This window comes from Musa acuminata, chromosome BXJ3-3, assembly GCF_036884655.1.
Source record: "Musa acuminata AAA Group cultivar baxijiao chromosome BXJ3-3, Cavendish_Baxijiao_AAA, whole genome shotgun sequence".
Lineage (NCBI taxonomy): Eukaryota > Viridiplantae > Streptophyta > Magnoliopsida > Zingiberales > Musaceae > Musa > Musa acuminata.
The window spans coordinates 38600827-38616928 of NC_088351.1; the positions used below are offsets into that span (position 1 = coordinate 38600827).

Consider the following 16102-nt stretch of genomic DNA (forward strand, 5'->3'; position numbering starts at 1 on the left):
CTTTATGAGTTATAAGATATGGGTGTTTTCCTCGGTACGGCAGAAGCCTGAGATCTGCTACGACGGAGAAGGGAAGAAGGCCTGCTACGATGGAAGCCCGAAATCTGCTACGGAGGAGGAGGGAATAAGGCCCTCTACGATGGAAGCCCAAGATCTGTTACGACGGAGGAGGGAAGAAGACCCTCTACGGCGGAAGCCCAAGATCCACTACTACTGTGGAGGAGGGAAGAAAGCCTCCTGTGGTGGAAGCCCGAGATCCGATATGATGAAAGCTCGAGATCTACTACGACGAAGAAGGGACAAAGGCTTGCCACGACGAAAGCCTAAGATTCGCTATAGTGGAGGATTGGGCCAAATGTGCCCAAGGTGTGTTAGTCAAGAAATCGACCTTAGCTAAAATACCCACTATGGTGAATGCATATAAGTCGAGAAATTCAACCCATACTAAGATATCTGCCACGACGAAAGTCTTGGGCTAAATGTGCCTAAGGCATACATGTCAGAAAACTCGACCCACAGCAAGATATCAACTACGATGAAGGCATCAAGCCAAATGTGCATAAGGTATATGAGTCAGAAAATTTGACCTATGCCAAGGTATTTGTCACAGTGAAAGCATTGGGCCAAATGTGTCCAAGGCGTGTGAGTATGGAAACCCAACCTGTACCAAGATATCTGCTATGGTGAAAGCATCAAGCCAAATATGCTTAAGGCATGTGAGTTAGAAAATCGAAGCCATGCCAAGGTATCTACCACGGTGGAAGCATTGAGCCAAATGTGCCCGAGGCATACGAGTCAAGAAATCCGACTCACTCTAAGGTATTTGTCGTGGTGGAAGCATTAGGTAACATGTGCCCGAGAATCCACTATGGTAGAAGCATCGGCCAAATGCACCTGAGGCATGTGAGTCAAGAAATCTAACCTATTGCAAGGTATCCGCCACGACAAAGGGATTGGGCCAAATGTGCTCGAGGCATGTGAGTCAAAAAATTTGACCCATGAGTTGAGAAATTCGACCGGCGCTAGGATATCTGCTATAGTGTGAATATCAGGAAAACATGGCCCGCAAGATAAGACCCTGTACGCTCCTATGTTAAAGAGACTGAAAGGCATGCCTCAAACTCTTTTGTAAGAGATTCGAAGCACGTCTTTCGGGGGGGACAACTGATAGGTAATATTTTGGTGACCAAACTAGTCTAATAATTAGCTGCCACGAGGACGCCAATGTGAGAGGTAAAGGTCGAGTCACCTCCCCACTCAATAGCGATGTGGGAGAGGTAATGACTTGTCGGCCATTGAGGGCAGTGGTCCTCGGGTGGCTGATCAAATTTGCTCCCCCTCAATCAACCTCCATGGATAACATGTCATAGAGGGTCGTTTGGGCTTGTTGTCCCACATGGGCAAACGATAAGATGAGGGCATTGTGACAATTACAAATGGTCCCCTCGATTGCCTAGATATAAAAATTGGATATTGGCACTTGCTTAGGGGTTAGACCTCTCTTTGAGAAAACTCGTTGACACCACACGCAACTTCACACAACTAACTTAAGTATCGAAGGGGTCAAGTTAGGAAATCCCCCCGATGTTGACCATTGTGTAAAAACCCTAAGGTGACCAGAATCCATCTCAGGTACCCGGAGACTCCTAAAAGGACACCTTAGAGCCACCTTAGACACCTCAACGTCGTGTCAATCAGCTTGTAAGACTGCCACGAGTGTCATTTGGACGATCTTGCATTTTTATGTCAAGACCAAGTCGTGTCGACTCTCGGTTGATGGCATCCAAGCAACAACATGGGGAAAGAAATCCAGTGTGTGCATTAAAGGCCATTCAAGGAAGATTTTGGAGTGAGAACAAAGACTTTGGGTTTTATTCGTCTGAGTTCCTCTTATGAACTGTTTCTGTGACCCTTCCTTTCATTCCATTCACTTGTTCTTCTTTCTTAGTTACACAAGCATTATGAGAGTGGCTGGCTGGCTGGCTGTATTCTTCATGTGGTATCTGCTTTTGAGGTAAGAACTCCATGGTGGACCTCTAATGGCATGTGTTGGGCCCAAATCGGGCGGTCCATTGATAAGCTGACACAATAATGCCCAACTCGTCTTTGGAGTCCGTGTCTGTGCTCCCCGTTGGTCCTGTCCGTCCCATAAGCTCCTCTCGGTCTTTCGTCGATGGCTCTACGGTGCGTGCTTCCTTCCATAGCCTCTATTCTTCCAAGTAGAAGAAATTAAGGCGGTCATACATGGAAAGATGCGTCCGGTGGTGTAGCTTTTGGCTTGAGGTGTGGTTTTCTATCGTCTAAATTATTTGATGCCATGCCATTGTTCTGTTCGATGGAATGCCATACTGAGTTTGTAGTTTGCTTAGCCACTCCGATGATTCCACTCAAGCATGTATCGAAGCAATTCGCAAGTTCGATACATGTGTTTCACGTTTTTTTTTGGTAGAATCTTGCTCTTCGATGTCGTTGATTAACTTAGCTTGACCTACAGGATTTGATGGTCATAACATTCCTCTATTTACTCTTTGTTGCAACTTTTGTCTATGATGATTCATGTAGCTGATGTGCTGTTTCGTTGATAGGGAATAAGGTGACATCAGCTTTGACATGCTGACTCACCCAGCAACCTACTGTTACGTAGGCAGTGATGAGAGCAGAAGGGCTCACACGCCTCCCCTTCCCTTCCCTGCGGCGAGCAGCAACGAAGCGATCTTGCACCCTCTGCTATTCACGATTCCAGGAAAGGCCGTACGTCTGATCGCAAGAAGCATTGATCCCTTAATGACCACAAGGAGTATTAATCCCTGATGGTGAAGCATCACCTAGCATAGGGGATCATTGTCCGCTTATCCTACAAATGCTAACACAAACAAATGACACCCCTACAGTCGGTCGTTCTTTATTGACGACGCATCATAGGATAATGTACCAACCAACTGTCAATATAAATGAGCCATTACAGGGAAGAGCCATCAACCTCTTGTCGTTGGCCACCCAAGTATAAAAGCTAAACCCTTAGAACCCGAGAGGAGGGGGGGGGGGCGAAAAAAACATCTACAATCCTCATTCTACTACTAATTTTACCATCGGAGAGGTCAAGTCGGGGATTCCCCTGATGCTGAACGCTTGTGTAGAGATCCAGGCGAAACCAAGGCATGCCTTGGTCCATCTTTAGAACCCATAGGAATCTCATACTACCTCGGTCCGACGTAGAGTCCTTGTAGCGCAAACAAGTGGAACCTTGGGATTGCATCAACTGGACTTCTCCCTACTCCAACCACCTCTCGTGACTTCCATGCGGGCTTTTAGGATGAGCTTGTGCCTTCGGGATGGAATCAAGCCGTGTCGACTCTCTAGTCAACGATATTAAGGCAACAATATTTTGGCGCTAGAAGAAGGGCCCAAATGTCGCAAAAACGTTCACTTGCAAACCCCATTAATAAGCCCTCTAACGAGAAAGCTTCATCGCCTACACATAGAACCTTTGGACAAGAAGGACAACTATCCTCCTCATAAGTAGATGTCTTCACCTCAGCGCCAACTCCGATGCTCTATTAGCATCTATTCAATGACCTGGGACTCTCCCCTCTCAGATTGAATGAGGGGCATCTCCTCGTCCCTACTGAGGCCATCCTAAGCCTCACACATTATGTACAGATGGAATGATGCAAGCTATTGCTTCTCTCCTACCCCAATTGTTCCAACAGTCGGCCCCACCTCTAACATTGCGATTGGAAATCCAGCCCTCAGTTACTCTTGCACCTCTTGAGGCCTCCCCACAAATCCACAATCGATCCCTCAAATTGTGCTTGGTAGACTAAACTGTTGCTAGTCATATGTGCCCTACGAACCAATTACGTAAGTGATAACACGTGTGACATAATATGCACTCCTTTTATTTATTATATTATTTAATATTTTATCACTTTAGATTACATATTAGATATATATTATGATGTTTGTGGATCTGTGCAATGAGAATCAGATCGTGATGAGATGATGATAATGAGATCGATTCACGTTTAAACACAAACCCTAAATAATCCTGGTCATAGGTTACTCGAGAGGGACAACAAGATAATTAGACAGACTAGTGCATTGTATATTAGTCCATATGATGGAGGTGGCTGGTCTCATAGCTGCTCGTGTGGGGACACTAGGGATACAGTGCAGGTGCTCATTGGAGAATGAGTTTACTGATTAATCCGCTCGCGGAATGCTGGATGGTTGATAATACCTTATTGTCAGACAGCGATTTCATCGTCTTTGGTTCTTAGACTTGAGATACCAATGATGTTTTGTATGAGTACTTCACTCTCTGATACTGGATTTATAGGTCTAGAAGTTCTAGATCTAACACAATCGATCATCGGGAGTGACAACCAATCTTATAAGAGCTATTGAGTGTTGATAGAGGATCATCCACTCTTGGTGTTCTTGCTTAGGCAAATCTCTAGCCAAGGTTATTAGGATTAAGAGAGAAATAGTTTTTCGGGAGAATCCGATTAGAGTGAGACTCGAGTAGAAACCGTATGGGCCTAACAGCACCATGCCCGGTATATGATCTTTAGGATATTATATAGATGAGGAACTATAGATATATGGTAACAAAGGATAAACAACTCAAATTGATTGGATTCTGTTATATCTTCTAGGGACTACAACGTAGTGGTTTAATACGTCCGTAGTCGATGAGTCGAGTAAATTATTTTGGGGATAATAATTCATTGAGCTATAAGGAGTTCTAATAGGTATGACTCACGGTCAACTTAATGTTAGGCTTAAAGGGTCATACACATATGATAGGTGTTGCGACGAGTAGAAGTTTAGATATGAGATAACCATTGAAGCCTATATCTTATTGGATATTCAATAAGCTCATGAATTATTGGATCCTATGGATGAGATCCAATAAGAGCCAATAAGAGATTATTAGGTAGAGGCCCACTAATTTAAGAGGTTTGGATAGTTGGATGTAGATCTAATACCCAATATAGTAAGATCCATTAGGGTTAAGTTGATAAGGGAGCCTCTATAAATATGAGGGAACCAACGAGTTATATGTCAGGTTTTTTTTTACTGTCACCTCATATTCTCTTCTCTCCCTCTCCTCCTCAACTTGTAGCCCCTATTTAAGAGGGAGAGATGCATACTGTGAGAGACAAATAAGGCACGGGCAAGTTGAGAAACCTAACCCACACCATCACCGACTATGACAAAACATCAGACACAATGTACTTGAGGCAGGCAAGTCAGGAAATTTGACTCGTGACTTATTATTATAGGCACACCAAACGGAATATACCCATAACATGAAACCGAGGAATCCAACCCGATTGACCCCAATGAAATAAAATGGCCGAATGACATGCCTCAAACTCTATCGTCAGAGCCTCCATGCCTTCCAAGTGGATAAATGATAGAAAATAAGATGACATCAATGACTCACCCGGGCCTTTGTGACTGAATCAAACCGTATTGACTCTCGTTCAATTACATCGAGACAACAACATACGTGACACGTATGCCGTTTATATGCTTCGCGTATCCTCGTGATGGCATGTTTAGTAATATGAAGTTGCATACTGGTGCTCAGGTGGAGGGAGCATGAGTTCACGATCGGTGCATTCAGCCACTCTGAGGAATATGTTAGATTAACAGCACTCAGTCAATCAATTGGCATCTGATGCAAATATCTTTTGTCATTCTTGCTACTACATTCTTCTTCTTCTTCTTCTTCTTCTTCTTCTTCTTCTTCACTGTTATCATTTTCTTTTGCAAGTGGCTGTTGTCTTCCATTCTGATGTACTGTACACTCATTGAGAGTTACAAAGCAGACTTGTCGTTGTTTCCCCTATCATATCAAAGGCAGAAACTTGGCTTTGGTGACGTGAATGACGTCTCCAGGTATCTATTGTTTGCTCCTATGTCATGGGTAGTAACATCGTGTGGAATGAGCACTCAGCTACCAATAATTGGAAACTACTATTAGCTTGTTGTTGTTATTCTCTCATTTTTGTAACTTGTCTAATAATTCTTTAAATATGATATATATTATCTATTAATAGTTGGAGTTTCAAATCTAAAGCTCGAGTTGATAATTAAATTGAAATAATGTTTTTTAAGGTGTCTTTAAACACTACAGTAGTTTGTGTGACTGACTAGATTTATGCCATCTAATTTACCAGATCCAAGTCGCCAATGATCTTCCTCGAATTTGTTCTTTATCCAATGTATAATTGTTTTTTTTTTTGACATGCTTTTCATATTTACTTGGCCCTGTAATTTATCTTTTTAGTAGACGGCATCAATACTATTTTTGTAAGAAAATTGATGATATTTTAATGTGCAAATTTTTTAGCTCAAAATATATGATTAACTTGAGTTTTCAAATGCATGTCAGGTAAATATGTTATTTCCTATCTGTTGTTGTATTGATTTTTCTCTCTGTATCCATATATATATATATATATGCTTGGAACAGTGCAATATGTACAATATCATATATTTTAGAATAATATAATGTTTTTGCCACGTCTATTTCTGTGGCGTATTCAACCAAAGATTCTCACAATATAATGTTTTTGCCACGTCTATTTCTGTGGCGTATTCAACCAAAGATTCTCACAATATAATGTTTTTGCCGCGTCTATTTCTGTGGCGTATTCAACCAAAGATTCTCACAATATAATGTTTTTGCCATGTCTATTTCTGTGGCGTATTCAACCAAAGATTCTCACAATATAATGTTTTTGCCATGTCTATTTCTGTGGCGTATTCAACCAAAGATCCTCAGATGGAGTATCTCTAGAATATCTCCGTACACATGTTTTGTCCTTTCAAGAAAAAAAAAAGAAGGAAAATAGAAAAATTCATAATATTTTTTGTGATACGTCTTCAAGAAGCCACCACGAAGGAAATCTGACCGACACCTTTCTCTAGACCTCTTGGGGTCGCTATTGCCTAGGTGACTATATAAACGGTTCCCGCTGCTTCAACGAGCTGCACTACGCCGACGCAAACGATGGAGGCCGGCAAAGAGAACGCCATGGGTGTCAAGAAGCAGCTGCTCCAGGAGGAGGGGAAGAAGAAGAGGGGCGTCGTGGCGGTGAATCCGAAGCCGAGGAAAGGACTGGTGTCCGCGACGGTGGACCTGATCGAGCGGGTAATCGTGTTCCTCATGCACGATGCCAAGACGCCTCTCCAGTACCTCGCCGGCAACTTTGCCCCCGTCCGCGACGAGACCCCGCCCTTCCCCGACCTCCCCGTTCGCGGTACACTCCCCGTAAGTCCATTCCCAAACCTCGTTCGTCTTCCCTCGGTTTGTTGTTGTTTTCTTTTTGTTTCTTGTCTCGATTTTCTTGGCCATTTAAATCTGCTCCATTTCTGTAAAATTCTGGTTTGGTTTTGGATTTAGAATCGGTTTGGCACGCAAAATGGAATCTTTTCTTGATCTTGGATGATTTTGAAAGGGAATTTTCCGTTCTTTCAGCGTAAGATTTGGTGGAGAGGATGGATATTTCTTGGTTTTGTTATGGAAAAATATCTTAATTTATTTCCTGAACGTGAAATCGAACTTATTTCTTGAAAAAACAAACCTTGCTGGCGGAAGAATGCTCTGTTTTAGGGGGGATTTCTTGATTAAATCTTGGAACCCCCTTGGTGATGTGATTAAAATATTGATTAACATGAGTTCTTGGAGGGTAGATTTCTGTGAAGATTCTGAACTGTGAATGTCCTAGTTACCAGGGATGCTTGAACGGAGAGTTTGTCAGAGTTGGATCTAATCCCAAGTTTGTTCCTGTAGCTGGATGCCACTGGTATTTCTCTTCCTCTTCCAAACGATTCCTTTTTTTCTCTGAATTTATTAAAGAAGTACAGAACGTTCTTGTAGCTTTTCTTGTTTTCTTTTGCTTGCTTAATGGACATGAACATATCTTTCTATTTTTTAATTTTCCCTATTATTTTTGGTCATTTTTTGCTGAGATTTGTTGAATGTGCTACCAATATTTGGCACGTTCTGAGTTGTGCTCGTGTGGGCATGTGATCAGCATGTAAATTAATCCATGTCTCGTGTTGTTTTATATGTTCTTCATTAGCATAATTATAATTCAATGTTTTATATAATTTCCACCTTTTCCCCTCTGAACTCTGAAATCTTGCTTATAATGAGTTGTTCACGTATCCAAGTTTGGTAATACTTATAAATGCAGAAAGATGTCCATGATTTTTGGACTTTTACATTGTTTTACCATGAAATTGCTACTACTATATTAAGGACATGTCTTGTACTTCTTGTCCCGTAGCATTTTGTATGTAAATGCTATAGCTTATTAGTCTTCTACTACATGCTTAGAGACATATTTCTTTCATTAATATTGTGAAATGCATCTAACTCAAGATTTTCTGGAAGTGAGAGCAAGAATTGGCTGGATGTATCTCATGAAATTCCATTTTAAGTATTCTCATGATGATGGTCAATTTGTTTATTTGACATCTATCTTTTCCCATTTGTGCAGGTTTGATGGTGATGGGTATGTGCTGTATGGCCACTTTGTTCTGAACAGCCTAATCAATTATTCAGCTATTCAAAGAGTTTTATTAGATATAGTTGTTACTATTTCTAATAGGAAGAAATAGAGAATGCTTATTTATGATGGATCCACTGTTTTAGTTTATCTTTGCTAGTTCCACTTCTGACATGTGTTAGTAATTTGTGTGCTAACTAAGTATATTTGTCAGAGTTAGTTAATATTTTTTACATGTTTACCAGGATAGCCATTCTCTAGAAGAGATTTTGCTGGCTGTGGGACATCATAACTTAGTACTTGCTTACGGGTGATATTGGATTTTATTATAAAAAATCGATTATGATGTGATTCTCTCGGTACCCGCCCTATACGGCCCCATATCATCCGATACGATAGGAGGCTAGATCAACGATACCGGCCGGTAGCATTTGGTATTGTAATCCTTAGATAATACACTATTTAGATTTTAACACTGCTAATTTTTATTTATTTAAAATTATTATTAGGGTTTAAGGATAATGTGACTTGGTACTTTAGATCTTTTTAATTTAATATCATATTTTTATTTATATAATCATATTAATCAATTATATTATACGTTTTTTTATATTTTAATATTTTCGAGCATCTCGCTTCACTTGGTGAGCATTTTGGGACTTTGGTGCCTTTTGGCACCTAGCACATTTTAAATCATTGGTTTTGGTCTTAAATCAAGGAATGTATAGTCCGTTTTGATATATATTTATATATTGGGGACAGGTTTTTGCTCTGGGATTGGACTAATGATGTGATACTTAACATACTTTCCCATAAGCATATATTCATGTACATGGATTGCTCGTCCATGAAGTTGGCTTTGTGTTTCTTCTCAGCGCCTGCACATGCAAAATGAAACTTCCAATTGAAGGTGGTGTAGAACGAAAAGCAAAATGACAGGTGATATTTGTCGGCCAATATGAACAATTTCAAGGAATCAAATACTGGTTGGGCTGGTACATATGACTGCTATTTACCTGTCTGACCAAGGCTACTAGATTATATAGGTTGGTAGTGGTCGTATTTATTTTTTCTGATGGTACCGGATGCTACGGGTCATGTACTGGTTTGACTGGTTACAGAAATTGGTATCAGACCGAATTTAAATTCTTGAACAATATATTACTACGTGAGGTTATTTGATTACAAAATGCTCACCATTGTATAATCCAATAACTTCCTACATGCTTACGTATAGAGTATGTGCGACAACTCAACGCTTATAAATATAGAGATAAAAGGTATAAGACTCATGCAGGATTAAGTATTCATCAAAGGATAGATCCCCACAAGAGAGAAACATATTAGATAGTCTTCATAGGACCTTCATCTGATCTTTATAAACTCTTTAATGTTGTATTTTCAGTGTAGATAACCAACTATTCATTGGTTCTGGAAACAGAGGTCGTCTGGATGATACAGTTGTTCTGTATAATGCATGATGATGCTCATTTGGAATTTTGCAGAATGATTCACGGCATGCGCATCAAAGATGGAAAAGCAACTTATGTTTCACGTTATGTCAAGACATCACGTCTTAAGCAAGAAGAATATTTTGGAGGAGCAAAATTTATGAAGGTAAACTTGTCTTGTGTTAGACATGGTCCATATCACAAACATATTTGGTTTTCAGCAGTACTTAAGTCATCAATGATACATAATCAAAGATTATGTATGTAATAGCTTAAGTTGTTCTTTAAGAGATCTAGGTTCTTATTACTTGCATTTGTACTTTTCAAACTCTTCCAATTTATGTTTGGAGCCTTGCTGCGTGATTTGAGATTAAGTGCAGATACTGTTATTTGTGGAGTGTCTATGAATTGCTTTAATGCTGGTTGTGCATCCCCTGCAGCTTGGAGACCTTAAAGGATTGTTTGGATTATTCATGGTCCAAATGCAACTGCTTCGAGCAAAGTTGAAAATACTGGATGTTTCATATGGAATTGGGACAGGTACTGTTTTTCCTATGAATCTTAGAAACATACAGCTCTAATCTTCAGATGCTATGTGGATGAGGCCAAGCTTGAGCATATTATTAGTCTTGACTTTATTTTACGTTACCTGCTTCCAGCTAATACAGCTCTAGTGTACCATAACGGGAAACTTTTGGCCTTGTCAGAAGATGATAAGCCATGTGAGTATCCTAATAACTTACTGTGTTGTTTAGATTTGCAGATTGATAATTTTACGGTTATCTGATTTTTTCAGAGTATTAGGATGCTTCATTTTATATCGGTACGACTGTATTTGCCTACTCTTGTTCATATCTGTCTATTAGTTGGCTCAAGGTTTTTAATAGCAATCATTGGTACATACCAACGACCAATATTTTACTGGTTCGACCAAGGATTAGAACTAGGCCATACAGGTCAGGTGTGATTTTCTTTGTTATGTTTTTCAGTAATACGAGTGATACAAGTGGGGCTCAGTATATTGTTACCGCACCAGTCTGCCCGGTTACCAAAATTGAGATTTAAATCCTTAGAGTCAGACTCTGATCCTTACAATGTCATATCACCTAACTGAATGATATCTGAGTTCTTTTATTGCATTCTAGATGTTGTTAGGGTTCTAGAGGATGGAGACCTGCAAACACTTGGGATGTTAGATTACGACAAGAGGTTGGCTCATTCAGTTACCGCTCATCCAAAGGTTGACCCTGTCACTGGTACGTAGCCAAAAATTTTGTCTGTTGCTTACATTATACTAGTAAAAGTGCTTCTTGATGTACTTTTGCTCTTTAACGCAGATGAAATGTTTACCTTTGGATATTCACATTTACCTCCCTATGTTACTTATCGAGTCATTACCAAGGATGGTGTAATGCTTGATCCGGTACCGATAACAATACCAGATCCTGTCATGATGCATGACTTTGCCATCACTGAGAACTATGCCATCTTCATGGATTTGCCTCTGTATTTCCGGCCAAATGTACAGTATTGTTATATATTTAACTTTTCACATTTTTTAAATTAGTCATAAGATTATGCTATTCTTTCTAGCAGATGGGTTCCATGGTGATACGCATTGGATTTGCTAATGTTGAAATGGAGAGCTGTTAATGGTAGCATGCTACTAATATCTCCTTGTATGTTTTAACTGGTTACAGGAGATGGTGAAGGGAAAACTAATATTTAGTTTTGATGCTTCAAAGAAATCCCGTTTTGGTGTACTTCCAAGATATGCAAAGGATGATCTGCGTATTAGATGGTTTGAACTTCCTAATTGTTATATATTCCATAACGGTGAGTCTCTTGTCCATAAAGGATGATCATGTCAATTTCTCTGTTAATCATCTTTTGGGATCCTAAAAGCAAATTTGTAATATACAAACATCGAGTAGTACTAGTAAAATTATCATTAATTTTTGATGGTTGTGATGGGTTTCTTTAATCAGCGAACGCCTGGGAGGAAGGTGATGAGGTTGTTCTGATCGCTGGCCGCCTTGAGAATCCAGATTTGGACCAGATCAATGGAGCTGTGAAAGATCATGTTGAGAATTTCATAAACGAACTGTATGTCTATGAATGTTTTATTTTTTATTTGTTGTTAATTTTCTGCTCTTTAAATGGTGTTTTAATTATCAGGTATGAGATGAGGTTCAATATGAAGACTGGTGCTGCTTCACAGAAACAACTGTCAGTCTCTGCGGTCGATTTCCCTCGGATCAATGAGAGTTACACGGGCAGGTATAACTTGTTTTTATGTTACTTAGTCCATATTAAGATGTTGACTTTGAATTGGCTTGTTTTGCTCTTCTGTTCATCTATCTTTCACCAGCAAAGTGGAGGACTAAACTAATTGCGAGTACCTTTGTAGGTTCTTATGTCTAAATACAGTTTTTATCTATTGGTTCTTCCATAGTCTGTCTCAAGAATAGGAGTTTAATATCATCCGAATCATGTTCTTAACTTTGTAACATATTCAATTGGGGTTTCAGGAAGCAACGGTATGTCTATTGCACCATACTTAACAGCATTGCGAAGGTAGAGGGCATCATCAAGTTTGACCTACAAGCTGAACCAGAAACTGGTAAGAAGAAGTTCCAAGTTGGAGGAAATGTAAAAGGCATCTTTGATCTTGGACCTGGAAGATATGGTTCTGAGGCAGTCTTTGTGCCTCACAAACCTGGTTTCTCATCAGAAGAGGATGATGGCTACCTAATATTCTTTGTACATGATGAGAACACAGGGTACTCTCTCTCTCTCTCTCTCTCTTTATATCATCATTCAATCTTGTCACTCGGTTAATCTTACTCTAAAAATGACAAAATGGTTTTGCCACTGAAGGAAATCTGAAGTCAATGTAATAGACGCGAAGACGATGTCTGCTGATCCTGTTGCGGTTGTGGAGCTTCCGACCAGAGTTCCCTATGGATTCCATGCCTTCTTTGTGACGGAGGTCAGTAATGTTCTGAATAGTTGACTGCTTGTGCTTTAGTGCTACTCTGAACCTTCGAATCAATCTAAATGAAGATATTATTAATCACACATGCATGATTTGCTCGTAATTGATTCAGTTAGGTTTTAGATGTGCTTCGTTCTTCTGAATGCTGCTGACCGACACCACAAATTAATAGTGATCTCTCGAATCATCAACAATCTACTACGAATAACATCCAACATATGGATTGAAATTAACAGTAGTCAGAAGATAAAATTTTTTCAACAAAATTTTTTTTTTTTTTTTCTGTTGAGAGAAATCCTTTCTCCTGATTTGTATAAATAAAAAAAAATATGTTAATATAAACATGTTAATATATTGATACATTTTTATTTCTTCAATAAAACTTCTTCAATAATTATTTTTATCTTCTATTATTTTCTTCGATCAGCATCATCTGCTACTTCTTTTAGAAGATGTTTTCATAGATCCTTGCAACTTTTATCTGATGCAGCCATCAGATAAATTATGCTGGTGATAAAATATCTATTTTTTTACCTTCAAATTCTCATATAGAATTCTTTGGTGACTCGCAGGAGCAACTTCAACGACAAGTAGAGGCATAATTAATGGATATGCCAACACCTGAGAAGACCTGAGGGTTTGCAGTAGAGTTCTAAGCAATCACATACATGATGGCTTCACAGGCTGCTCTCTGTGTTGTCGTAATCCTTATTGCCCACTGTCTTCATCCTTCGACAAATCGCACTGCGTGATCTCATCCGTCTCATTATAATAATCCTTATCCTTTTGTCTCAGTATCTTATCTGTGGTAAAAAGTATACTACTAAGGCCTTCGTTTCTTTCTGGAGTTAAATAAGATATGGGTGATAGATGAGACGACAAAATATAGTCTCTATATTTGATGTCGGAAAATGAATTTTAGGGAACGATCGTAAGCATTATTCATTACGTGGATTATTTTCTGCTAACGGGTTGGATCACATCCTCAAACTACAGCACCAAGATTACACGTATGTGGAGATATATGGCTTTAGGTTCTCTGACCGGAACGCGCGGCCTCCTTCGCTCTCTGTCCCACCTCCCCCACCCTTCGCTTCGTGTCCTCCATCTGCTCTGGCGTCCTCTGCAACATCCCTCTCGCCTGGTTCAGCAGGTACCCCATCGACGACAACCCCGTAAGCCCCAAGGCGCCCGACGCCAGGAACCCGGTCACCGCCAGCGCCACCAGGAGCGCCGCAGGCACCACCACCGGGCTGAACAGCAGGAACAGCGGGGTCAGCACGGCGAGCCCTATCAGCGAGCCGGCGAGCGTGAGCCCCGCGAGGGCGAGTAGGCCGCCGCCGAGGGGGAGCAGTGTGGCCACCGCGAGAGCTTGAGAGGTCGAGGGGCCGCCTTTCTCCGGGAGGTGGCCCTTCACGGCTTCGGTCGGGTGCCGCTCGCGCTCGCTGTCGCCCATGGTTTGAAGGGAAGTTCTCATAGGGAGAAGGATACGGACGGGCGATGGAATTGAAGGGAGCGTATATAGAGAGGGAGAAGGGGATGGACACGTGGCGGAGAGACTGACGCGTGGGAAAGAGAGGTGAGCTTGTTAGGCTTGACGTGGAGATACGCTTCGACACGCGTCTGTTGTGGATGGCCACGTACGAAGGGCGAAGCCATGCAATGCATCGCGTGAACCCGAGTTGAACCGTCGACGAACCAAGTGTGGCTTGAGCCGGTTTGATACGCAGAAGATTTTAGGGGGATCTTTATTTACCGGGTAAGACTTAAGTGGTTAGGATAAATTAATTTTATATTTAAATTTTAAATAAATTGTTTTAATCTCTTGTAAGTAAGACTTATTTTCTTGACAAACTGCATCGAGGGATAACTGTGTTGTTACATTGAAGCCTGATGAGTTGGGTTAGCTCGGCTTAATTTAACGTCAAAAGTATAGATCCTTTTTTAGGAGTTGACACGAAGGACTATTGTAAAGAGCTAGCCGGAGGTGTGGGCATAGAGTGCTTCTCGTTTGTGGAGGGGGTGAATTGATCTTGGGAAGACGGTCTGCTTGTCCGTGGGAGTTGTCTTACAATGGTTCCTCGTATATGCCAGGGATCCTGCACGACAAGCGAATGTCGGGAGAGGTTTAGGTCTCGATGTGACCCCTTTGATGCTTAAGTTAGAGAGATAGGGAAAAAGCGAGTTAGCTATATTCCGAAGAATATGATATTCGGAAGAATTTTCATACCTGGGCACCTGGTGGTGAGGACAGAGATTAGTGAGAGCCCCCTACCTTGCTCATCGGGTTCCATTAATGGAGGTGGCTTTACCAGCACGTCATCCTGAGGCTGATGTCGACATAGAGCCGTTGGGATTGATTTAATATATTTTGTCATGACCCGAATTTAATATGTTAATTAGCCTATCAAATTCGTTGAATCCTAACTCATCGGCTAAAATATTTAAGTTAAAATGAATAATAAAACTTTCATTACATCCTTATAAGTTAATTTTACTTTTGTCCATTTTTAATATAAAATTAATAAAAATTGTTGTATTGATTGTATTTATTTATAAGACTAAATAAATCTACTATCATTAATTTATACATAATATATTTTGAATCACATGATTCAAATATTATATTAATTCCAATTGAATAGAACTTCCCATAGATTTGGATCCTATCCAAATGCATAATTTGTTCATACACAACATGGAGATGCCATTCTGTCTGTCATCAGAACAGATTCCCGAGCTCATTCTCTCTCTCTCTCTCTCTCTCTTTTTGTGGTAGTCGCGTTCATGGCATCGGCTCTCAAACAGGTGGCTTCTCATGTGAGACGGAGGCAATGGCGGTGGCAGTCCACAAAACGCAACCCAAACGTGTGGCCATCAAAACTTCCTTCCTTCCTTCCTTCCTTCTCCTCCGACGACAGATCTCTCGTACATTATACTGGACAACTCCCACGAAGTTACCGCGTCCATAGGAAAGGAAGACGATGATCGAAACCACCTGTTTGAATCGTCTCGATTCTTCTTCACCGTACCTTTTGAGGTTTTCTTTTTTGTTTGATCCGTCCATTTGGTCCACAAATGCACCAGGAAGAAGAAGCTTCAAAGACATTCAAACCAACAAG

At 40.6% G+C, this 16102-nt stretch overlaps 2 protein-coding genes across 2 annotated transcripts; one reads left to right on the plus strand and one right to left on the minus strand.

The window, feature by feature from the left end:
• The first annotated feature begins 6974 nt into the window (after positions 1–6974).
• Positions 6975–13774, plus strand: LOC135633628 (carotenoid 9,10(9',10')-cleavage dioxygenase-like). Its single transcript, XM_065143327.1, has 14 exons — positions 6975–7288; positions 7753–7823; positions 8523–8537; positions 10037–10148; positions 10423–10522; positions 10642–10704; positions 11128–11238; positions 11320–11504; positions 11683–11818; positions 11971–12088; positions 12161–12262; positions 12514–12765; positions 12863–12974; positions 13553–13774. Exons 1-14 carry the CDS (start codon positions 7028–7030, stop codon positions 13580–13582), a joined length of 1668 nt encoding a protein of 555 aa, XP_064999399.1. The 5' UTR covers positions 6975–7027; the 3' UTR covers positions 13583–13774.
• A 77-nt stretch (positions 13775–13851) lies between these two features.
• LOC103979880 (oleosin H2-like) lies at positions 13852–14734 on the minus strand. Its single transcript, XM_009396117.3, has one exon. It carries the CDS (start codon positions 14455–14457, stop codon positions 14011–14013), a length of 447 nt encoding a protein of 148 aa, XP_009394392.2. The 5' UTR covers positions 14458–14734; the 3' UTR covers positions 13852–14010.
• Positions 14735–16102: the final 1368 nt, after the last annotated feature.

Coding starts and splice junctions, on each gene's coding strand:
- LOC103979880 (XM_009396117.3), bottom strand. CDS start 14,457: ATGAGAACTTCCCTTCAAACCATGGGCGACAGCGAGCGCGAGCGGCAC.
- LOC135633628 (XM_065143327.1), top strand. CDS start 7,028: ATGGAGGCCGGCAAAGAGAACGCCATGGGTGTCAAGAAGCAGCTGCTC. Junction 11,239..11,319: donor AAAGGTTGACCCTGTCACTG/GTACGTAGCCAA, acceptor TCTTTAACGCAG/ATGAAATGTTTACCTTTGGA. Junction 12,975..13,552: donor ATGCCTTCTTTGTGACGGAG/GTCAGTAATGTT, acceptor GGTGACTCGCAG/GAGCAACTTCAACGACAAGT.